The sequence below is a fragment of the Halictus rubicundus genome, chromosome 5, assembly GCF_050948215.1.
Source record: "Halictus rubicundus isolate RS-2024b chromosome 5, iyHalRubi1_principal, whole genome shotgun sequence".
NCBI lineage: Eukaryota > Metazoa > Arthropoda > Insecta > Hymenoptera > Halictidae > Halictus > Halictus rubicundus.
In genome coordinates, this window is record NC_135153.1 from 10,677,631 (window position 1) to 10,701,665 (window position 24,035).

At 45.2% G+C, this 24,035-nt stretch overlaps 2 protein-coding genes across 3 annotated transcripts in view; one reads left to right on the forward strand and one right to left on the reverse strand.

Annotated features, from left to right (window-relative positions):
- Window positions 1–134: 134 nt before the first annotated feature.
- Siz (Brefeldin-resistant Arf-GEF family protein schizo) overlaps window positions 135–24,035 on the forward strand; it is an 81,031-nt gene continuing 57,130 nt past the window's right edge. The window contains exon 1 of one of the 2 annotated variants that reach the window (XM_076788285.1): window positions 135–376. In XM_076788285.1, the coding sequence (XP_076644400.1) occupies window positions 147–376 (230 nt within the window). In that variant the 5' untranslated portion in view covers window positions 135–146. The remainder of the gene's footprint in view (window positions 377–24,035) is intronic. The other variant, XM_076788288.1, reaches the window with a different exon arrangement.
- On the reverse strand, window positions 7,144–10,457 carry LOC143354595 (52 kDa repressor of the inhibitor of the protein kinase-like). Its single transcript, XM_076788848.1, has 3 exons — window positions 10,451–10,457; window positions 8,534–10,351; window positions 7,144–8,342 (listed from the first exon to the last, which is right to left on the reverse strand). Exons 1-3 carry the CDS (start codon window positions 10,455–10,457, stop codon window positions 7,546–7,548), a joined length of 2,622 nt encoding a protein of 873 aa, XP_076644963.1. The 3' UTR covers window positions 7,144–7,545.

Sequence of the window (24,035 nt, forward strand, 5' to 3'; positions counted from 1 at the left end):
TGTGCTTACCGTGTACTGTGTATGCGCGCGTGTCTCTCTCTCTCTCTCTCTCTCTCTCACTCTCTGTGTGCTGTTGTTGTTGTTGTGTGTAGTAGCGCGCGCGCGCGTGTGCTGCGCGCACCCTCGGGTGAAAGTAAACAAACGGTATGAGCACGGTACTGGGAAGTGTCGGTGATCCGGCCGGTCTCCTGGATCCCGACGTCGAGACCATCCTCGAGGAGAAGAATCAACTGATCAGCCGACAATATGCGGAGATCGAGAGGCTGCAACGGGAGCTCAACGAGGTCATCGGCGAGCGGGACGCGTTGCTCTGCGAGGTGTCCAAATTCAAATTCGAACGCGAGATGACCGATCTAAAACGCCTTCACGATGACAGGTATTTAGACATATCGATATACACATGTATAATACATGTATGTACACGCTCGAGCATGCCTATCCGTACCTCGCCCACGTTCCACGCGTTCCAGAAGGTTTGCGAGTACATTCGAATTTGACTGGACAGTTATGCTTTTACGTAGAATCGAATTCTAGCAAGAATTCTCTTCTTACCATTCTCATAACATGATTCGAGTACTACTTGCGAAACGATACAACTACGTTTTCGAAAGTTGGAAACCAACTTGCATCAGACGAGTATTCGCAGCGGCGATATTTATAGAAACATTTCGAATTTTTACGCGAACTCGTAAGTTCGTATCGTTAATTCTATCCCTACCAATCGACCGAGTCGACTCCAAAACTAATAGGTAAAGGGACCTAATTACTGTGGGGGTATCAATTACTATAACTACATTAATTATTTTTCAAGCATATACAGTGACTCCAACTAATATTCGTACGCTCTTAAAAATCGCATAACTTTGTCAATATTGGACTATACTACTTGAATTTTTTTGAGAAGTTAGAACAATTGGATCAGTATATATATATATATATATATATATATATATATATATATATATATGTATATATAACTGATTTTTATGAAAAAAATTTAATATCTCTTTTTCAATAGTCGCTCAGTAATTGGGTCCTTTATCCTATGACATTCACAAAACTTGTTTTTTTGGTCGTAATATTTTTCGAATGCAGCGCTACTCCGAACTGTCGAGTGCGACTGTCAGCTCAATGACGGTGTTGACGAAAAAACGTTGACGCCACGTTGACGCAAACGTTGACGCGAGAAGATCCACGCACACAGCCGCGGCGTTGATGAAGGTTCGCCGCGTTATAATTCGCCTTGTTCTCTTCTCATTGTATCGTGAACCGTGAACACGCCTATCAGCGGAACGTGGAAACGCGTTCCAATGTAGGAAATAAATAATGTATCATCTTGCGTCTTTCTTCGCCGCGTCTCGTTTCCTCGCAGCAGCGGCGCGGCGCGCGTGAATTATCGTTTCTTCTCGAGCCGTGGTACGGTCGCGCGAGCGTTGACTCGAGAATCATTATTTGCATTGTTATTTTAGAGTATTCGTTTAAATGTTAGAGTATTATTTTTTCTAGTATTCGAAGGCTAACTTAAAGCGAGAAAATTAAACTTTTACCCGCAATTAAACTGAATAGAATGGCGTCATAAATTATTTCTTTTCGGAACCGTCGTACATACGGTCGCGCGAGATTTCACTCGAGAGTCTTTCACGTTTCAAGCGGAATCGTAAGCGTTTAACTTTTGCTTTTTGTTGTCCGAACACGAGGTAGAACGTGTCAGGGCGCGTAATAACTTCGTTGGCTTCCAAGAAACGTATCGTAGGGTAAGGAACCTAATTACTGTGCCTGTATTAATTATAGTTGTTTTTAAAACATAATGAATAGTAAAAAAGAGATATTGAATTGTTTTCTTCAAAATCAGTTAATACATATATGTCATATATCTCTTCTCTAATATTCATTATGCTTTAAAAATAAGTATAATTAATATAGGCACAGTAATTGGGTCCTTTACCTTAGCCCCAGAAAATGAATTCTAGCGCGTGGACTGTCGATGATTTCGTACCAGCTCGAACAATCTTCGTTAAAAATTCTTGTTAAAACTGTATTAACATACGCGTGGAGAAAAAATACGACATTTTCATCGAAATAAGTTTGTTAATAAGAGGTGTATAGCAGATCCGATTTTTCTTCCGAAAGTTTTAATAAATCGGGATCCAGGATAGGCATAGGTGTAGCAATTATTCCGTTACGTTACGTTACGTTACGTAACCGTGTGTTCGAAGTTGGACGCATCGTTGAAGACCAGCTGGTTGTAAAAGAATGTTGTAACGGTACAATCATTTTTCGGTTGCCAATTTCTCAGCTTCAGAATTTGTTTACATAAATTTTTATTTCGAGCAATTGCGTGGAAAGCTGTGCGAGAACAACGTTCTATTTGGCTTTCACTTCTGACAATCGTCGAAGGAATCTTTAACTCTGCAGAAAAATCGGCGATCTAATCGAATCGTGCGAAAGAAACGCGCGCAGACACGTGTTGTTCTGGTCGAGGGTTTCTCGAAAGACGAAAACGAACGCGAAGAATCTACCTCTGATATCGTGACGATATTGTATCGTGCCACAGTTGTACGTATACGTAGACATATAACAACAGCGAGTAATATCCTCGAAACAATTAACCTTGATGCAGCCGACCGGCTCTATTGATTATTGCGACACGATGAGAACACAGGAAACCTCTCTCATGGCACATTGTTGTTCGTCCAGAAATTGGGTCGATCATTAAATCGGCACCGTGTTATCTGAATGCTCGTGTCGCGCGGCACTCGAACAATCGATGCGTTCCTCGAGAAGGTCCGGAAAACAAACCGGATGTAGACCCTTCGCGTCGCGGACCAGCCAGCTAAATTTATCCGAAATTTTTAACCCTTCGCACTCGAAGCTACATTAACCCATTTGCATCATTAGCTTATATATACGCTCAATTTTCCTGGTCACTATCACCGAAGCGTATATATATATACGCTCAATTTATTTTTTCTTATAATGCTGAAATATGAAGTTCTTTTACTTGTAGTCATTTTTGTACTTAAATATAATAAAAAAAAAAGTTTAGTGTTAAAGGCCTTCTTTTCATATTTCCGTATGATGCAAACGGGTTAACCCCAGAATTTAGACGTTACCTCTAATCTAGAATATTTTCGTTAGACAACGGGTTTTATGCGTTTACGACAAAAGTGAGTACGTTTCATTTGAAACAGTGGAGGCATTAAAAGAATTTCAGAATATTAATATATTGCCTTCAGCTCGTTAACTTTGTTAAAGAAGAAAAGGAAGGTCCCGCAGTGTCGCCAGATGAGGGGAGAGAGCACGAATCGAGGGGAAAAAGTTACCCCCTCTCCGCCAGTAGCGGAGTATGCACGACAGAGACGAAACGCGTCACGTGACCGGGTCGCGGCGGAAGCGTGGGGGAATAGCGCAGTAGAAGGGGAAATTAGAGTGGGGGAGCAAGTCTTGATCTGGCGACTATGGTCCCCCGAGCATAAACGACTTGGCGGGCAACGAACCACGCCTCCTTTCCATGGTTCAGTCTATGACAATATTTTTCTCGCTGACGTCACGTTGCCCTTAACTATGCTCGCGGGCATCGACAGGCGCCCTTGCCCGCCGCAAGGCTTGCTGAACGGGACTTGTGTATACATATGATTACTGTTCTTTGCAATTGATGGCGACAATTTTTATTTTAGACAAAGATCCGCAGTCTATTTATTAAACACAAAGGTATTGTAGGTATTACAGTGGTAATACAGTCTTTATATATGTCTCTATATATGTCTCTATATATGTCTTATATAGTAAAGGAATTATCCCCACTACCGCGGGGTATATCCCGTGAGGGGCCGCGAAGGTCGAGAGGCCTCGGTAAACATAATACGGCTCGGGTATGTCTTCTGGACGGTACACGACCCTGACATGACCAGTGTTGTTGACATATATCGAGAGTTCACTGTATGTTGAATCGTAGTCATTTTTAGTGGAGCCTCAGAGGAGCTGAGAAACTTTTCTAGAGATGCTTTCGTGGAAAACGATTGAACAAATTTTTTCGCTGAAACACACGGGACAAAAGGCGAATTCGCGGAGTCTATATCGATTGACGTTTGGTCTCGCGCGCACCAACAATATCGAGAGAAACAAGTGTCTGCCGCCGATTCATCGTGCATAGCGCACCGTGAGTTTCTCACAGAGTGCAAGGTTGAGCACGCTTGTCCGCGTATCGGCCGCGTATCTGAAGCTGAGAAAAATGGCGGAGGCTTTCGTTCCCACAGGTATGCAGACCCACAGCAGCACAGCACAGGATACGACTGTAATCCGTTTGGCGAGCGCACACGCTGCTACCAAATCTAATTAATCGCTAGACGAGCGCGTCCGCGGTTTTCCGTTAATTGGGAGGATCGTTGCGCTGGTGTCTAGCTTTGCGCTATTGTATGTGAATAATACTAAGCATACGGTGCTGGGTTGCATAATGTCAACGTTGCGTTTCTCGTAAGAGGTCGCGTAAAGGGACGCCGGTATACGGCGCGGTAACGTGTCACGTACGTCGGGCCAAATATGTCAGACGCAGGACACAGTGTCGGTAATTGGCCTGCCGCAATTGGAAACTCGGAGAAATTTGACACAGATTCGCGAGTCTTTTTTGTACCCCTCGCCGCCTTTTCTTCTTGTCCGTCCCGTATGAGGCGCATCCAATGTCAACTTGTTCGGCGGCTGCCGATCGCCGAAGACGCGCGGTCCTCGAACGGCGTCGATTCGGCGTTACTCTTCCATTCGTTTATTCAAATTCCAACGTGCTGGTTCGTTTCGAACACATTGGACTTCGCTCCTAATAGAAATAGCTAGACTACGGAATTTTATGGGCGAAAAAAATATATTTGCATCGATCGCAGGAACCAAATAGAAATTTCTTTCTCCTTTTAATTATCTCATTAAGCTGAAACGAACCATAAAATTTCTTAACCAGTTAAGCGCGTTTGACGTGTATACACGTCAATCCAAAACTCTATTGCGGTGCGGTTAGCGTTAATGAATTGTTAATTTCTTATCGAATAAAAATGTAATTCTTTCTCATTTTGCTTTACAATTTTTCGTAAAATTGATAATAGTATATTCGTCATTGCTTGATTTTAATTCCGCGCCGTGAGGGATTTTTAAAATTAAACTCCGCAGTTAACTGGTGAAAATTGATCGGATGTTAAAATATTAGGGGTACCCATAAGTAATCAATTATTTGCAAAGAATTTGTTTTGCCTTCAGTTCTGTACCGATCGTTGAAGAGGAAATACGTATTCTTTTACAATTTTCGGTAAAGCAGCCTGTGTTCAAAATATTCTAAAAAGTATAATTTTTTTTTACAACCCTGTAATATAATGGCGGCGTCCGTACTTTCCGAGGATCATATTCGTCATTGCATACTTTTTCATTTTCATGCGGGATTTAATGCAACGGTAACAACAAAGAAAATTTGCGATGTTTATGGAGATGTATTGAAGGTCAACAAGTGTCAACGTTGGTTCAGAAGGTTTGCTGCTGGTGATTATGATCTCTCTGACAGGCCTCGAAGTGGACGACCAGTTGAATTTGATAATGATACCCTAAAATCTCTAGTGGAAGCTGATCCAAAATTAAGTACACGAGAATTATCGAGAAGCCTTGGGTCCACATGGTCAACTATACAAAGGCACCTACACGAAATGGGAAAGGCATATAGGCAAGGAATATGGATACCGTATCACTTATCTGAGACCAACAAGAATATTCGTCGATCAATTTGCACTTCATTGCTATCCAGATTTCGTAGAGATCTATTTCTTAGCAGAATCGTTACCGGAGATGAAAAATGCATTCTTTATGATAACATAAAGCGTTCCAAGAAATGGCTTTCTGTAAATCAAACCGCAATATCAACCCCTGAACCTAGCTTATCGCTTAGAAAGGTGTTACTGTGCATTTGGTGGGACTGTCGTGGCATAATTCACTTTGAGTTGTTGAAACCTGGAGAAACAGTTACTGCTGAGTTGTATTGTCAACAATTACAACGGCTGTATTCAGAACTATTGAAAAAGAGGGCATCTTTAGTTCCCAGAAAAGGTGTAATACTGCAAATTGACAATGCCCGGCCCCATACAGCGAAACTCACTCAGGAAAAAATCAAAGAATCGCTATGGGAAGTTTTACCGCACCCCCCGTACTCACAGGATATTGCTCCCTCGGACTATCATCTTTTCAGATCTCTGGAGCATTATTTAAGAAATAAAACATTCACTTCTGTAGAAGATGTAAGGAGGCACCTTAAGTCATATTTTGCTTCACGAACCCTGGGTTTCTATAAGAGGGGGATTGAAAATTTACAGGAAAGATGGCAAACTGTCCTTGATAATGATGGAGATAATATAATAAATTAAGGAATAAAAACTTGAATTTACTATAGAGTTTGTTTTAGACTTCAAAATAATTGATTACTTATGGGTCTCCCTAATATTTGAAAGCCATTGCAACTGTCGCGATGCGCGATATTGTCAAATGAGAAAGCTTTTTCACCAACTTCGTATTCGATCGACCGAACGAAAATCGGAAATGGGGGGCAGTTTGACATTAGGTGCAAAGATCACAGTTGAAAAATTGCTACGGAGTTGGAGGTCTGCAGAAGCTGGAAAAGTGAAATGGTTGCGGGCCGCGAAAGTGGATCGTTTCCCTTTAGGGGCGGCTCGCCGCGTGACCTTAGAGGCTCGAGAGGCGTCGATCGAAGGATCGATGGTGGCAAGCCTCCAAAAACGTTCGAAAGGCTGCATTCGCGACAGGAAAAAGAAAAGCGAAACCGGGGTCGCGATAGGTCGCGTATTCGATTACCATCTCCGGAGAGGACCTAACTTTTTAACGCTCGACTCGATATAGAGACCAGCAGAGTAAACCAATCGTTGGAGTACGCTGGTCGCGTTTCAGCCATATTCAAAATTGTTTCTCGAGTCCGCCGAGGCAACGAGACCGAGCAGAAACCTTAGCAACGCGGTCGTTTCTTTGTCGGAACAGCAAGGTCACGTTCACGCGTTCGTTTCGTTCGTTTTACAACTGTTTCTCGTACCGGGAGAAATCACGCCGAATTCAGCAAACCGTGAACACCGTTGCCCACTTCGAACAACGATTCGTCGCAAGGGCGGATCCAGCTTTGGCGCCAGGGGGGGGTCACATAGTCGTGGTCAAGTCAAGAACTTATAATTTAATTTTGATAACAATAGATACAAGTAAAAAGTAGGTATTTTATTAATGTACGTAAGTACTGTACTTAAAAATATTTATTCTTTATTGTACACTTGAAAAACTTAACACATAATAACTTGTACATATACACGTACATATTGCCATCTTCTCTTGAAGACATTCAGAGAAGCACTATCACGCACGGAATGAGGCAGCCTATTTATATTCCATAACCGTGGTGAATGATTTGTCATAACAGCTAGAGGTATGTCGAGGGGTATGACGCAAAACTCCGCAAAAGTGAAGAGGTGGTACGACAAGGGTTTCCAACAAACAAAATAGAAACAGACAAAATACATATATTTAAATAACAAAATCAATTTTTCTTTTACGTCTTCTCCCGAAACGCGTTATTACGTCATTTACGTCAATGGGTACGTTTTTATGAATGTGGAGAAGTGCCAGTCCGGTTAGGCGATCTTCAACCATTGAAGATCTTAGCCACGATTTAATTCTGCGCAACGTAGAGAAAGACCTTTCTGCTGTCGCTACACTGACAGGTAGTGTAGCCATAATACATAAAAATTTTCTTATATTAGGATACATATCGATGTCACAATTTAAAATAAGATCAGAAATCGACTGCGGTATGTCCTGGCTCCGCTGCCACGCCTGCCACTTCACCATCCACAGCCGATATTCATTTACAATGACAGAAAATGGAGTGTTATCTAGTAATAATGTATAGTCGGTAGCTAGTTGTTTCACAGTTTCAATGTCTTCATTACTACATTCGCTTTTTGGCATGAAAACGCTTAGCTGAAACAAATTAAGTACATCAGGAGACAGGCGGTCCTGGAGATCACTTATTATTGAATCTAGAAGAGGGATGTATATAGCTCTGCGGAAATACTCTTCAGCAGATTGAGCAGGTTGGTTATTGGCCCTATGTATTTGTTTTGATACTATTCTGGGGCATTTAATTTCTACATCTAGCTGCTCAGCTACTTCTTTAGCCTCTTCAAAAAGCTGTCGGTAGATTACGTCCACATTTTCTCTTTTATTTTGTAAAACACTTAAAGTATCATTAATAGCGTCCGTAGCTTTTTTTAAATCAATTGAGTTCGATTGCAGTATTCTGCTTAAAGATACAGTAGTACCTGAAAAATAAAAAGTAAGTGACTGTGACTGTAGTGCATAAACTAAGAATTTATAACTTAATATAAACGGTATGTACTCGTAGCATAAAATATTAACAAAACAACAACATAATTTTAAAGTAGGTTTAGTATACTCGTATAAGTTCATTTGCCAAACAATAAGAAATAAAATAATTTAGGGAAGTACCCACCTAATACATCACTTAAACAGATGGAGGATATAATAAAGTCAGAACTGCGCAATGTTTGCAGCAAGCAATGCGCATCATTGGCAGTTTTATTGTCTTGCCAAGCAGAAATCTTCTCCAAAGCGCTACAAATTTTGACTAAGTTGTCTCCTTGAAATTGAAGATGCCCATCATGCCTCTCTACCCAACGTGTCTCACAAATACCTTGCATGGCAGCTCCGAGTTCTATTTTAAAAATTTCATGCCTCTTAGCGGATGCATTGGCAAATGCCACAACTTTTCTCATTGTGCCAGATGTATTGCGACAGGAAACTACTTTGGATGATCTTGCCAATGAGTTATTGAGCACATGGTTGTTGCACGGGCAACGTTTAGCATGAATGGCTATTTTCATCAATTCTTGCACTGCACCTTTTGTATCTGATGCCATAACCGAGCAGCTGTCAGTTCCAATACCCACACACCAAGATAAATCTAAGTTAAATTTGGTACACAGATTTTCAACGATTTTCGCCAAAGCTACACCTGTCAATCGAGGCTCTATGTCACCTGAATTGTTGTCTTCACGTCTAAGAACATCGTAGGTATCACAAAAAGTCACAAAATGTTCCTTAATAACGCCATCATGCAAATATCGGAATGATAGGCTCAGCTGTGAGATATGTGATATATCTGTTGTTTCATCGAACAAAATTGAAAAATATTTAGCTTCCCGCACATTCTGTAAAATGTTTTCCTGGATGATTTCTGCGCAAACATCTATCAACTCATTTTGTACAGTCTTGCTGATGTACGTGGCGTTGGATTTTGAAGATTCTAAATGTTGCTGCAATGCAATATCGCCAGAATCAATACGGAATTTTAAAAGGGCTCTAAAATTCCCTTCATCGGCTACTACGCTGTCATAGTTCAGCAATTTACCATCGTCGCGATGGCCACGTAACGATATATTTTGATGGCCACAAAATATTATAGTTTTTACGATTGGTCGCAAACGTTCTCTATTTTCATTTATTTGTTTCAGTCTTTGACTATTTACTTGGTTCATTATGTTAATTTCCGGTTTATGAAAACTCAATAAAAAGTTCTTCCCTGCTTGGACAGCTAATTCGTGGTATTTGTTTCGCTGGTGTGTTAGCAGAAGACCATTTTCACCTAGCAAATTACCGAAAGCTTTTAATGGTTCTTTTACGAGTCGACATAAAGGTGTTTTTGTCTGTACACCACCTCCAGGAGCTACGACAAACAAAGCACAGTACTTGCAGTAAAGACCCTGGTCTTTATGCGACAAAACAAGCCAGTGAAACTTGTCAAGGTGAGACTTCTGAGCATATTTTTTTGTTTGTTTTCCTTTTTTATTAACAACACAATGCGGAAAAGTATAATTAGGGGGAGGCTGCCAATGCTTTTCAAGCAACATAGCTTTAGTTGAATCATTTATATTTTCCCCTATATAACAAGCAATATCTGAAGCAAACTTTGGTTGAGAAAGTGAAGTCTTTATCTGATCAGAATCAGAAGTCGATGTACATATTGTAGGCTGAATATCGTTAGTAACAGGAGAGCATGTTTTTTCTTCATCTATGGTTAATGTAGGCAATGTAGCTGTAGAAGCAGAAGCATCGGCAATACAATTATTTTCATCTGTAGTTGTTGTAGGTGAATTTTTCGAGTAAGCAATCTCAAGCCTTGGTTTCTTTGGGAAAAATGAATCTATTTTTTTTAATGAATGTTTCAATCCACCACTACCATCTCCTTTTCCCTTAGAATCACCCTGCAAGCAAATCCATGCAAATTTCACACCCCACAACAGACAACAGACTGTTGCAAATACATATTAAATATATATTCGCTATAGTACAGGCTGGTGGCGCAGGCGCATTACCTCACAAACAAAGCAAAACCATGCAAATTTCACACCCCACATCAGACAACAAACTTTTGTAAACATATGAGTTATAAGTACATAAAAACATAATAATATAGGTAGTTTTACAGAAACTGATTACTTACCATTTCTTGAAATTAATGAATTTGCAGCTACAATTTTTAAGAATACTTATAAAGGTGTAGGAATAACTAAAAATTAACCGAACACGTCTTTCGCTTTCAGCCACGCTATAAAGACTGACTGTCGCCCGTTGACCGTCGCGGGTCGCCGGCACAGGGCCACCTTCTTTTGTTTATTACAAACTCCGATCGTCTTTTTATCTCACCGGTCCGCCGGCCGTGGTGCGGTCCTAGGCGACCGGGTTTCATATTTTTTTTTTTTTTTTTTTATGTAATTACATAAAATCTGTATGGTGACAAAATATATAAATAAAATCATTATGTTCAATTAGTGGTCCACCAAAGTCCTGGAACCAGCTCAGGGGGTGGTCATGACCCCCATGACCACCCCCCTGGATCCGCCGTTGATTCGTCGTTGAATCGATTCGATCACTGGGATATCTTATCTCGATTACAGATTCGATTTCCTAAAATGCTTTCGAGTCGATAGCCTCTGGTAAAAACAAGTTATTCCTTTTCGGAGTATTGCGAGTAATGTTAACCTGTTATTCCCGGAACCAAATGGATGTTATCAATGTGTTTCTTGTCCACGGTTGATCACCGTGATCATTCGGACATTGTATGTATGTACCGGGTGTGCCGACTAAGTTAAGGTTCTAGTTCGAAACCTTTCTGGTAGGAAGGAACGAAAAATACTAATTTTTGGATAAGACTATAATTGATCGCGTACAACGTTTCCTAGCGTGCTAGGTCTAAGACTCGGTGTTTCGAGTGGTGTCTAAGTGCAATCTACCCGGAGGACCGCGAGTCTTCCCTACCTCTTCAGCGTTTTACCCCTATTTTTGGAGATTCTCAGGGTGGGCGGAACTAAAACTAAGTGCTTGAAGCGGGCCCAAGGATTCGCCAAGGCCGCACATGTTGGGCGATCGAAGCTTGGGTTTTTCCGCACATTTGGCAACCATACGTGCTACGGCCTGAAGCACCCAGCCGCGCTGAGCCCAGCAGACCCGACTAACTATGGATTTTTAACCCTTAACGGTCCGGAAGTGTTTCAAGTTTACTTGCCACCAGGTCCAAGCTATTTTTCATACGAAGAGAAACTGTGGACTCAACATTTTTATGTCAAGCATAGAAAGGAAAATATTTATATTATAAATTTAAATATTTATATTATTAATTGATTTGATTTTTGCCGACATGTACGCGGCATTGGACCCAGTAAGTAAAAGTGCCATGCCGCTTATATGGCGGCATTGGTCTGTTAAGGGTTAAACATTTATGGCAAGGGACTGCATCGAGCGCAGAGTTGGGCAGTAATTAATTACATGAGTATTTAATTACATCTTCAATTACATGGGCAAAAGTGGACTATAACTTCAATAAGCAAACGGTTAAACGGTCCAAAACATCAAAATTAATGGTTTGAAAGAGCAATTACACTGAAGTAACTGTTAGACTCAATTACAATTACTTCTGGAAGCTAAGTAATTGCACTTACTTGTAATTTAAATTTAAGTCTCAGCAATTAAAATTACATTGTAGTTGCAGTAATCGAATTAGAAATACTAAAAAAAATTTAGTAATTGAACAAAAGTCAAACCGGCCGCATTTCCGCTCAACAACCTCTTGGGTTAAATAATTACTTTTTTTTAGTGCCATTTTGGCGTCAAGTAATTGCAACTCCCAATTAGAGTGACTTGTAATTGCATTACAAATACTTGAAATTGCAGGGATAAAATTACAATTACATGTAATTGTAATTGGTAATTGCAATGAATTTGGCTCAACCAGTAGTTATAATTGCGGACCACAATTACAGTGATTCATCAACTAATTGCAATCGCCAATTACAATTACACGTAATTGTAATTTTATTTCTGCAATTTCAAATTACAGTAATTGTCAAGTAATTGCAATTGTAATTCAAATTACGTTTTGCCCAACTCTGATCGAGGGTACCCAGGTAGTACCAGGTAATATCGTCAAACTAAGTGGCGACGACAAGCCCAACGCCGTTGCCAAAATTGTGGAAAATCGTGTACTGGTCCAAACGCACAATAGCAACATCCCTGCCACGAAAGATCACCCAACTCGAGCCCCTGTGCAATGATATAACTTATCGTTCGCAAGGCATCCGTGAAACCTGGATTAGGTGAAAATACATACGCTGTGAGAGAAAGTATCTGTTTTCTCTCCGAGCGATATTTTTCTTGTGTTTCGTCGAAATTCCCGATCGAAGTCGCGCTCGGATCGTCTCATCGGACCAAATAAGAAGCAACCGGAATCGGAGAAGCCGAAACGTTGGGCGAAGCTTGTGAAGAGGTCAAACGGTCGACGGTTCAAGCTCGCATCTCCCCGGGGCTTGTTTTTCCTTCCCCCTCCTCCCCGAAAGGGAAAAAGGAGAAGTTTCGGTCGAGCGTGGAAAGTCCTGGGTAATTCGAGAGGCGAAACAAAGCAGCCGATCCTACGGACCCACCGCGTGCGCGCGCGCGCTTGGTCAAAGGGAGATTCACAGTTCCGAGAACCAGTCGACAAGATGTCTTACATACTCTTTGCAGGAGCGTGTCTCGTGTCTCGCGTCTCGTGTTCCGCGTCTCGCGTCCCAGGTTGCAACGCCATGCTTACATCTGGGGAACAGAACGATCTCTCGCCGAAGATTTGTCTCTCCGCAGAATTGGCCGGAGCAATTGCCGTTTCACACGGTCGGCAACTTACACGCCTACACGCTTCCAAGTCCGTAACAGATGCGTTCTTGTTCGCTTCGATCGGGACAGGCGGCAGTCGAGCGACTTCTGCTCCACGTCTGGCTTTTTACGTCGAACTCGGGGGATGATCGAGAGCGAAAACCACCCTGGAACAATGGGAACGGTGTTCCTCGACCGCTCTCGACGAAAATTCATCACTTCGGAGATTTTTCAGCATCGTCCTCGCTTGTGTATTCGCTGTTTTCGACGTTCCATTTTCGCGGAGAAAATCCGTTAATTGCTGCACGCGTTTCTATCGCTAGCGTTGCGAGTTGATACTCTTTGGTGGCGTGTTTTCGGAGGCTCTTTCATTTTCTTTCCTCCGGGGCGTTTCGTTCCGCCTCGGCTCGCCTCTTCTCGTGTTCGGCCGGCCACCAGAAATAGTTCATTTCGTGGTGGTCCGTTGCTCGCAACAAGAGTTTAGATTTTTTTTCGAGGCGAGTGGCCCTCTTGCTCGCTTCTTTCCTTCCCCCGGGCGCACCCCTGCCGCGTCGGTTGTTTCCTTTTTTTTCTCTCTCTCTCTATCCCTCTCTCTCTCTTTCTCCAGGTTTTCATGAATTTTTCATTTTCCGCGGTTAGTTGCCGCACGAGTTATTCCCCGCGCGGAAAAAACGAAGGAAACGGCGCTACGGGCCGGGGACATTAATTTTCATATTAATTCTCTGTGTCTCGGCTCTCGTCTCTCATGCGCGAGAGACGCGCGCCAACAGCTTCGCGTCGCAAAGTAATTGGTTGCATAACCGGCGTCGCGTGCAATAATATTTATATCGTATTTATCGAGCGTATTACGTTGCACGTCGCCGCTCTATTGTCTCGAGGATTGCGCGCGTGCATTGAATTTTGCCAATTTCGGGATACTTCGGAAAATTGACCGGTTTCTGTGATCAAGCACTTCACCGCGCGACGTTATGTCTCGGATCTCCGAAGCGGAGCTTCTTTCACACGGGGGTAGCCGACGAACTCTTCAGGATCACTCGGAGTCGGAGTTGGAGACGAAGAGTGGAGCAATCTCGCCCTGATAATCCAATTATTCCCGCACGGATTGTTCGGTCTCGGAATTACCCGTTCGTCGCGAGGGCGATAAAAATGCAACGAGTGCAGCGGGTGCACCGGCACGGCAGGGCGTTCGCTGAATGACGCGGTTTACCTGCGCGCACCGACCCAGCCTGTTCCCGCGTCTGTCCTCGCTTAATGAAAGCGTAATGACGTGGTTCTCGACGCTTGCCGGTGAAATCACCGGGATAATTCTCTCTCTCGGTCGGAAATATCGACGCTTTGTTAACCGATCGGCTGTGGGGGTTACTTCTAACCTCGTTTCTGCCGCTCCTTTTCTCTCTCTCTCTCTCTCTCTCTCTCTCTCTCTCTCGTGCCCTGTATCTCCCTCTCTCCGCTCCCTGTTCCGTTGTAACAGGCGCGCCCTTTGAGGCGCGAACACTCACGAATTGTTTCCACTCGAACGCCGTGCGTTTCTTTGTCTCCGCCCGGACGGCGTTGTTTCCCGCGCGCACCTGGATCGCAATTCCGATCCTGTTGCGCCGATTAACAACCTCCGCGGCTGCCGGGAGGGTCCACGGTGCAACGCGGAGTCTCGGCAATCTCGGTGAATGCGATTCGGATATTCGAGAGACCCTAGAGGCAAGCCGAGACGATGCGACCGGTAATTTATTATTGGCAGGAGAAGGATTAAAAGAATTTAACACTAAACCTACCACGGCCGGTCGAATTGACCATTTCTGCGTACAATTTCATACATACAACATTATCACATCGCTATTTATCTTTACGACTTTTCTCGAAGTATGTGTACCGTTGGCGTTTATTAAAACAGTGGAATGTTCCTATATCGCGCGAACAGTGTCTAAGATGTTAACGGTTGTGTGCGTACAACTGTATGACTAAAACTCGGTGTTACAAAATGGTGGTTGACGACGCGCTAGCTTGGCTTATACTGTTAGCGACTGATTGTTAGCCTCGCTTTTCCTTTACTTCAAGGGTCGCTTATACCTAAGGGCTGTAAACCGCCCCTTAAACCCAAGGTCACCGAAGTGGCAGTCGTTGCACACCAACATGTACAATGTATTTTTCAGTATTTATTTCTCATTTTATTTATTTTTTTCTCCAAGAAAGATGTGTATCTTGTCCGTTTGTCAATTTGACCGCACGAGATAATATGGTGTTTACTCTGCTAAACCTAAACAAACAGTATAAAAGAAAGACTATTCTCTATGTGGAATGACCAACTCAAAATAGATGAGCCGCCTTATCGAATGAGACGTTATCAAGTTAGGCACGTGCCTGGTTGATAATACTGTTTCACGGCAAATGCATCCAAACGGCAAAGGTGGACGACACAGTACAACTTTGTAAATCGAGGAGGGGAGCATCGCAGTAATTTTGTATAATTGAAATTATATGAAAAGAAATTTGTATCGTCATTTTATGGAAGTTGTTCATCTGCTAATTCATCCAGCAACAAATTGACTATTATCTACGTTTAATGTATAAAACCCTTTGCACTCGAAGCTATTTTAATTCCAAAACGAAACATTTCTTCCGACCCAGAATATTTCCCTTCTATATATTGTTTTCCATGTTATACATACGAAAACGGTGCAATTTACTCGTACAATACTGAAGTGTTTAGTAATTTATTCGATACAAACAAATATAGTAATGCAAGACATATTTCGAATAATGACGCAGCAATTTTTAGTGGCGCCTTACAGTCGCCATTCGAGTGCCAAGGGTTAACAATAACTTTTTGTAGGGACCGGTCGTTTTGACCACGTACGGTAGGAACAGATGTTGCAAGAAGTGTCGGTAGGTTTATTGTTAATATTGTGGGGTTAAAGGACTCCTGATATAATAACTCGGATAGTGGAGAGTTCCGTGCGTGGCCTCGGCTTCCTCTTTTCCCTAAAGTCAAAGAGAGGAAGAATCTTCTACACGGCTACTGCCTTTTACAATTGCCGCAGACAATTTTTCTTTTGCACGGAGATCCGCTGTTCAATTGTTAGCAAGCTCGAGGTACCGTTGAGAGAATTTCGTTTCCCCGTTCGGTCATACAGGTGTTCGATTAACAAAACCCACTTAGCGGCGAAAGATAACGTCTAGGTGTCCATGGTCTCAGCGATAACGCGGAGATAGCGCGCCGATAAGAGGCGTTCGAAATGGTAGGCAGGTTTGACTTTGATATCGATCGGTCCGGTAGCGAAATCAGCGTAACTAGTTACAGCTCAAGACCTCTTCGTTCAAATATTATTTTATTTGCGACGGGACTTACGAGCCGGAAAAAGCTAAGTGGCTCTGCCATCTCTCTCTCTCTCTCTCTCTCTCTCTCTCTCTCTCTCTCTCTCTCTCTCTCTCTCTCTCTCTCTCTGTTTTTCTTGCATCGAGGCAGGAGAGAGAGAGAGAGAGACAATTCGTGGAAGCTGTTCGATTCCAGTGCGCTTCGAAGTGGGCCACTTGCGCGCCAGCTCTAAACTTAGACGGAAGGGATTAGTCGCTCGGAAAAAGAGCCAAGGGCCACGCCACCGCTCGTTTTCACCGTTGACCTATGTTTAACCGGGATGCTGCAACCAAGTTTCCTCCCTTCTCTCGGTCAAGTCCAGTTCCGGCCGCTGTTAAACCCGATCGATCGATCGATCCTCTTCTATTATTGCGCCGAGTCCACCGATATTTTCGGTCCCGACGACCAGCCACCGGTACTCGATGATTTCGACGCGAGGTTCGTTCGAAAGTTGTTGTCGTCGATCTCGGTTTCGTTCGCCTCAGAATCTTGCAAATTATCACGTTTCATCAAACATCAAAACTGAGATCAACGGAACAGGAGAGCTGTGCTATACAGTAAAATCTGTTTTTGTGCGATAGATAGGGACCGCATAAAAGAAACCGCACAAAAAAATATTCAGAAACATCATAAATGGCTATAGTAAATAATTTTGTGCAACATATTGAAGACAATTGTTTTATGCGGCGGAGAGGGACAAAAACTTCAACTCTTTGGTCGACATAAAAAATCATATTTAAAAGTTTTTCGCCGAAAAACGCAAGTCGCGCGAAAGATGGAGAAAGATTATGGAAGAAAATGTCACTTATAATAATTCCGTAAATTTAAACGTACTACTGCGTTTGAGTTTCTCTTAAAAATCGGCACGAACTTTCCGGACAACCCAATAGCTGCGATGATCGTTAAAGGCCTCGGGGTACCGAGAACTGTAACGTTGCGCTTAGTTTCTGCGGATGAACGACGACGCTGCGAACGCATAAAATCTACAGTTCAGCCGTACCCATTGTTCCCGAAGGAACGAGACGAAGAAGGAAGACGCGAAAAGAAAAGGGAAGTACACACGAGGCTGGGCGCGTTGAACGCGATGCATTCGGATTCGCGTACGGATTCGAAGGTTGCAACGTGGGGCCGCGAAAGGGTGCAACAACGTGGGGCGGGGAAGGCGAGGCGAGGTACGGGGGGAGAGAGAGAGAGAGTGCAGGGTCGTGAGAAAAGTGAAGTGCACCCCTCTGTCGCGGCGCGTAATTACGCGAGCACTTAAATGCCTTTGGACACGCGAGTCGCCCGGGGTCGCCGACCTTTTTTCCGCGCGCCGCTTCTCGCCGCGACGCCGGTTTATCGCGGGACAAATAACTACTGGACATATCTAGTTTTTCACCGTTCGTTTCGTCCGTTCGATCGAGAACCGGCGTTCACCGTGCAATCCCTTTTCTCCCTGTTTCGTTTTGCGCGAACGTAAGCGAGGGGAGAGGGTTGATACGTCCAGCCTCCTCTTCAATTTTGTTCGCCGGAAGGGGACCTCGGCGAGCGCGCAACCCACTGCTCGAGATCGCCGGATAAGGACCGATGCAGCCGATACACCTATGCGCAACGTACAACGCACACGCGAGTTCTCGTCGAGGGCGGCACCACCCTGCCACCCTTCCGGTGCGCGAGCCACTCGAATAAAAGGGTTTCAGCCGGAGGCGCACGCGAGCCAGCGTAAATATTTGCGCGGTTCCTCCCGCGGGAATTGCCCGGCGATCATCTCGACGATCCTTTTGCGTCGCTCTTTTCACCGGCGCGGCGCTCCGAGCCACGCTGCGCCGAGTACGCGCCAGAATAAATCAAATTATTTAATAATTCGTCCCGAAGAGAACCTTTGCCTCAACCACTATTACTCGAGCCCTATTCTCTCTGTTTCGCGTCTCCTGGCACAGTCCACCATGACCCCGATGGCGTTCAACGCGTTATCTTCCCTAATGTCCCCAATTTGCTTTAAGAGGACCCTAGCTTAGTTTTCCGTTTTCACGGAAAATATTCCTCCCGGAGAATCTCTCGAGGAAAGTAGGCGTGGCCGAGGATGGGCGTGATTCGGTTGCTCTCGATCTGCTCGGAGCAGCGGCAGTGCCCCTCGGGGCAACGCTCGCGTTCGCAACAGTTCCTCGTTAGGGTGGTAGCCGAGCATCTCGTGCACGCTGTTTGGTGCAAGAGGGTGAACGATGGTCACCGGTCAGTGGGACGATCGTCGCGCGTCGCTAGCGGAAACGTCGATACCGTGGACCGACCATGGTGTGGTTCTCGCAACGCGTTCCTATCGTTGGGAGAAAAGTTCGCACAAAACTGATTGTTTCCGTACGCATGGGCATGATCGCGGACGAGGTTCGAGCTCCCAACGATACGCCCACCTTCGAGCTTTCGGAATCGACGTCCCTGGAGTGGAAATCTCGACGGAGAAGCAACCGAGGTAAAAGCGGCGAGCGCGGAAAGAGATACATACATCCCATTGGACGTCGGCGCCGAGGACAAAGGGTCCGGTTCGCGGTGAATTACGCGTGGAGCACACGCTTCGGAGTGCGAGTCGAAGCGAGCCGGAGCGAGCGTCGTCGCCGTTTTCCCGGGAGCGTCCCGGTTTCGTTCTAGAACTCGAGAGAACAAAGGGAGAGAGAGAGAGAGAGAGAGAGAGAGAGAGAGGGAGAAAGAGAGAGAAATAGGAGAGCCAGTCGAGTCGGGACGAGTCGAGACGAGTTGCGTTGAGTCGAGCCTAGTCGAGCCGAGTCGAGTCGGGACGAGACGAGCCGAGTGGGGCGCGATGCGTGGACGCCATGGACAGAAGGGGAGAAATTTCGTGGGGGACAAAGGGACGTCGCGACGGCGCAGACTCGGGGTATGGGCGTCGCGACGCTTCCTCGTCCCCTTCACCAGTGCTGCTCTAACGATTCACCGGTGTGTCGTGACGGCTGGTTCTCGCCATTCACAGCCAGCTCGGTTCGCTAACACTCTCGGCGTCCATTTCTCCGTCTTCTCCCTGTTCTCGGCCGCCGCGTCTCGCCGCGTCGCGTCGGGTCGCGTCGCTCTCGAGGAGAACGTTCGCGAGAGCACCCGGGCTCCTCTCGTTCTCAGTTCGCTCCTTCTTTCTTCCTCTCCCTCTCCCTCTCTGTCTCTGTTGCCCTCTCTTCCGAGCTCGCGGCCGACGCGGACTACTCATGAGGCACACCTGTGCACACACGAGGAGGCACACCTGCAAGCCTCTTTCGCTCACACGCGCGCCAACTCGCACGTGCGGATAGGCGTAGGCGTGCACCGGCCCCTCCCTCCACCTCCTGACGGAGCATCACGTACGTACGCATCCAAGGAAGCTGTGCCGCTTCCACGAAACCATTTTCTGTGTTTCTCTCTCTCTCTCTCTCTCTCTCTCTCTCTCTCTCTCTCTCTCTGTTTCCTCGAGAATCAACCGCCGACCTCTTCTCCTTCCTCCGCGAGGCGGTTAACCCTTAACTCGGGCGCAACCCGTGTCGAGATTTTTTGCATGCTCGTGGACGCCCCTGCGCTCGCCTCCAAGCGCGACAACCAACCTAATCGTGGCTTCGTTCCCGATGAAATCGATGGAGTCGATGAAACGCCGTGTCGCTAGCCTTTCCGCGAGTTGTTCCGACGCGAACGCCAAGAACTTGTTTATTTACGGAAAGGGGCCGATTCCACGCCAGGAACCAGATAATATTGTTCGAAACGAGTTTGATCGTTCGCGAGCTACGCGTGCCGTTCAACGGATATCGGCCGAAGGTGCGAATACACTGGCCAGTATGTAACTGGTGACATGTTTCGCGAGACCGACTCTCGCGACGTGTGTTCAAAGCCTTTGAGACAGCGGCCAGCAAGTTCATACTGACTCGCGACGGTTTATCTCGGAGAGCGGAACAATATATTTGCGAACGAGTGTGCACGCTTCTGCGAGTTGCTCTCGCAAGACAGTGTTGCGAGTCGCCAGTGTGTTCGCACCTTAACGCGTCTGTTCGCGACCGACCGTTTCCACTTGGTGCGTTGCGGCGGGCTCGACGCGTCTTCGAATTTCGTTCTCGAGAGAACAGAGAGAACGTTTTATGGGTACATAATTCGGAGGCTGCGTGCGACGATCCTCCCAGCTGTATTTCAGCGAGGAGCTTCGGACGTTATTCGACTGGTTATTTTTTTAAATCGGAAAGCGTTGGAGTTTCTCGAACGCGAGGTCCGAGAAGAAACAACGACCGGCTAGAGAAACTGGTTTAGCCGCACGGTTACACGGGTATTTTACAGGCATTTAATCCCGCGTGGGTCGCGGTGTCGTATGCTCGGTAAAAGGATCGGTGTTTCGCAGTTTCGCTGTTCGGAGCGCCGCGCCGCTGAACCGTTGATCGAGAGGAACGCGAAATCGGCTCGGTGACGAAACATGGTCGCGCGTTCATGCTCTCTCGAAATTCGCTGACACGAGCCGCGGCGCTTTCCACCGATTCCCGAAACGAGTTGCGCAACGCATAGACCATCCGGACGGTTTCTCGACTCGTCCGACGAGCGACTCGAGATCTCAAGGAATTTATCGTCATTTGCGATTGCGCCACGATTTTAAGCTTTCGTGACAAAAATGGTTAGCGGGTGTTCACGAGAGGAGAAATTTGCCAGCCTTCGATCGAGAGATTAAAGCCAGCATCGGTTTAGATAGAGAAACGATTTCCTGCATGCGGATGATATCCACGGAACCTAGTACGAAGCTGGTTTTCGTGGTCGATCGGCTCTGTTCGATATCGGTTCGTTCGTACGACTCCTTTTCACTGGTCGCTTATAGGACGCGGCAATCGTCGACTTCATTTCCTGCTTCCTGTCTCCCATTGATTGGCCATTGTCGAGGCTTTTTCTGCGAATAATAAAGAGGCGCGGTCCAATTTTTCCGAGCCGGCACGTCGCTCTGCTCCGCTACGCTTCGCGTCGAAAGTTAACGCTAAATCTATCAACCGCTAAAAGTGTTGCTTGATGAACGTGACACGGTTCAATTTATTTTACCGCATAATTATTTCCAACGGAGGCATCTGTATAATTTAAAAGGTGACACGATTCAATTTATTCTGGTATAACATTGTTTTCAACGGAGGCATCTGTATAATATCGATATAATCGGAAACTGAAAAAATTTAGACCGGTTGTTTGACCGGTAGGTTTAGCGTTACAGAGGTTCGATCTTCGAAAATCGCTATTCGCATAAACGAAACGAAGCAACTTTTTCGAACGCAAAATCTCCGGAAACGTTCCCAGCAAGCCGGCCATTCGAACGCTGTGAGGTTTCTCGCAATTGGCTAGGTTCCGAACGAGGAACGAGCAAGGAGGCGTTCAACGGAAAACGATGGAATCGGCAAAGCCGATTCTCGCGAGCAGCACGCGCGCGTTTCGAATTTCTCGGTGCCACGCCGGTTCGTTTCGCGAAAGGTGGAGCGATCTCGCGGAGAGCGCGCAAAGCGTTAGGCGAGCGTGCGATCGCGAGCGATCGAGCGATCGACTGTTTTCCTTCGAAATCGTGAAAACGATTTTTCCGCGAAATCTCGTGTTCGGGCTTTCCTCGGGGAGGAAAGGGGAATAGGGAATAGGGACTAAGAGAAGAAAAGATGGCAGGAGAGAGGAGGTCTCCGAGGACTCTCGAGGTCTCGCGAATCGCACAGGGGTGGTTGGAAGTCTCTGGGGAAGGCTGAATGCGAGGGTTCCACGGTGGCTTGGAAGGGTGGCGCGGAGGGGAGGGAGGGGGCAACGTTTTCCCGCGTGACTATTTTCGTGGCCTGCTATTTTCGTGGAAACAAGTTCGGCCAGGGTTGGAGGGGGTTGGTCGACCAGGCCCGACAATACGAACACACGCAACCCCCTCGCTCTCTCTCTCTCTGGTTCTCTCTAGTTCTCTCTGGTTCGCCGCCCTCTGCGCTCTTCGTCCGCCGCCGGTTCCTCTGCACATGCTCGTGCAATCAATAGTAGTCGCACGTGTGATTTCAGGTTACGCGGAGCATGCACCCCTCGTTAAAAAGGAATTCTCTCTCTCCTTCAAGGTCGATAAATAATTCAAGGGCCGAACGTGCATTTTGCATACTCCCTGCAGACCGGCCAGACCACTGGGGTGAACCAGCGGCGATCTCGACAGACGTTTAGGAAACTCGAAGTCCACGCTCTCTCGAGCGAGATGAGAAAAAAAAAACAAAATCGAAGCAAATTTCGCGCTTCAAAGTCGACTCGCTCCTTAACTCGAATGACGTTGCATTAGGTGTTCGGGTTAGACGGTATTACTCATAGATCCAAACAACAAACGAAGTACATAAAGACCGTTCGACTCGTCAACCCCTGTTACCACCCGGTATATACGACATAGGTACCAGTAACACCGTAAACGAGCACTGGTGACGTAGCTATGACGTAGGGTGCATTAGATCCACGATCGGTCCCAAATATTAACGGTAAACCGTTTCTAGAATTTTTATTTAGCAACTGTTGCATCATACATATTTCTTTCTTCAAGTGTAGAATGTTTTTTATGGTAGAGGAAAACATTAGTTGGTTCAGGAGGGCAGATATTATGACAGGCAAAAAAATTTGTTCAAGGTTCAAGGAGGTTTTATTTAAATGGAACGATGTATTTTTATTATCGCTATATGATAGCCGAGGTCAAGACGAATCCAACGATCTGTAATATTATGACCTTCGGGTGACCTTGAGTACGAGAAATTCATAAAAGTAGGACATTTGATGTAAATAGTGAAATACCGATGACATGATCCCCCCAGGGTTTCAAGAAATGTTCTTGAACCTTGATTAATGACTGTGAACACGCTCACAAAAAATTGTAAACACCGAAACAAATTCTTTTCGTTTCGGCGACTCTAATCGGTACGTTTCAGAAATTCATCGGGATTTATTCGATTGTGAAAGATAACGTTACTTCTCTGAAACGATGGTGTACAGTGATGCAGAAAAGATAGAAATGATTTTAGTTTATGGCGAGGCTAACAGTAACTCTTTCTAACCATGGACAACTGAATACACATAATACGCAGTATTGGTGCACTGAAAACCCGAAATGACTTCGACAAGTTGAACACCAGCCTCCATGGAGTGTAAATGTATGGTGTGGAATTATTGGTGATAACAAACTCAGGGTTCGTGAAGGTCATAACATTACAGGTCGTTGGATTCGTCTTGACCTCGGCTATCATATAGCGCTAATAAAAATATCTCTTGGAATCTCAAAAAATATAACCTGGAACAAAGTTTGCCTATCATAATATTTATCCCTCAGAAACCAACTAATGTTTTCCTCCGAAATTTCCTTCTATCGCGAAAAACAAGCGATATATTTTAGATGCTCGAGTTACGTGAAACACTCTGTATATCCCGACAAAGTCCGCACGGGATCTAAATAAATTCAATCGCGTCGTTTTTACGAGGCAACGCGTGCCACTTTTACTGCTCGGTAGGACTT

Excerpts from the sequence above, each read along its gene's own strand:
- LOC143354595 (XM_076788848.1), bottom strand. Across the intron at positions 8,343-8,533 it reads CTGTTTAAGTGATGTATTAG|GTACTACTGTATCTTTAAGC; the intron begins GTGGGTACTTCC and ends TTTATTTTTCAG.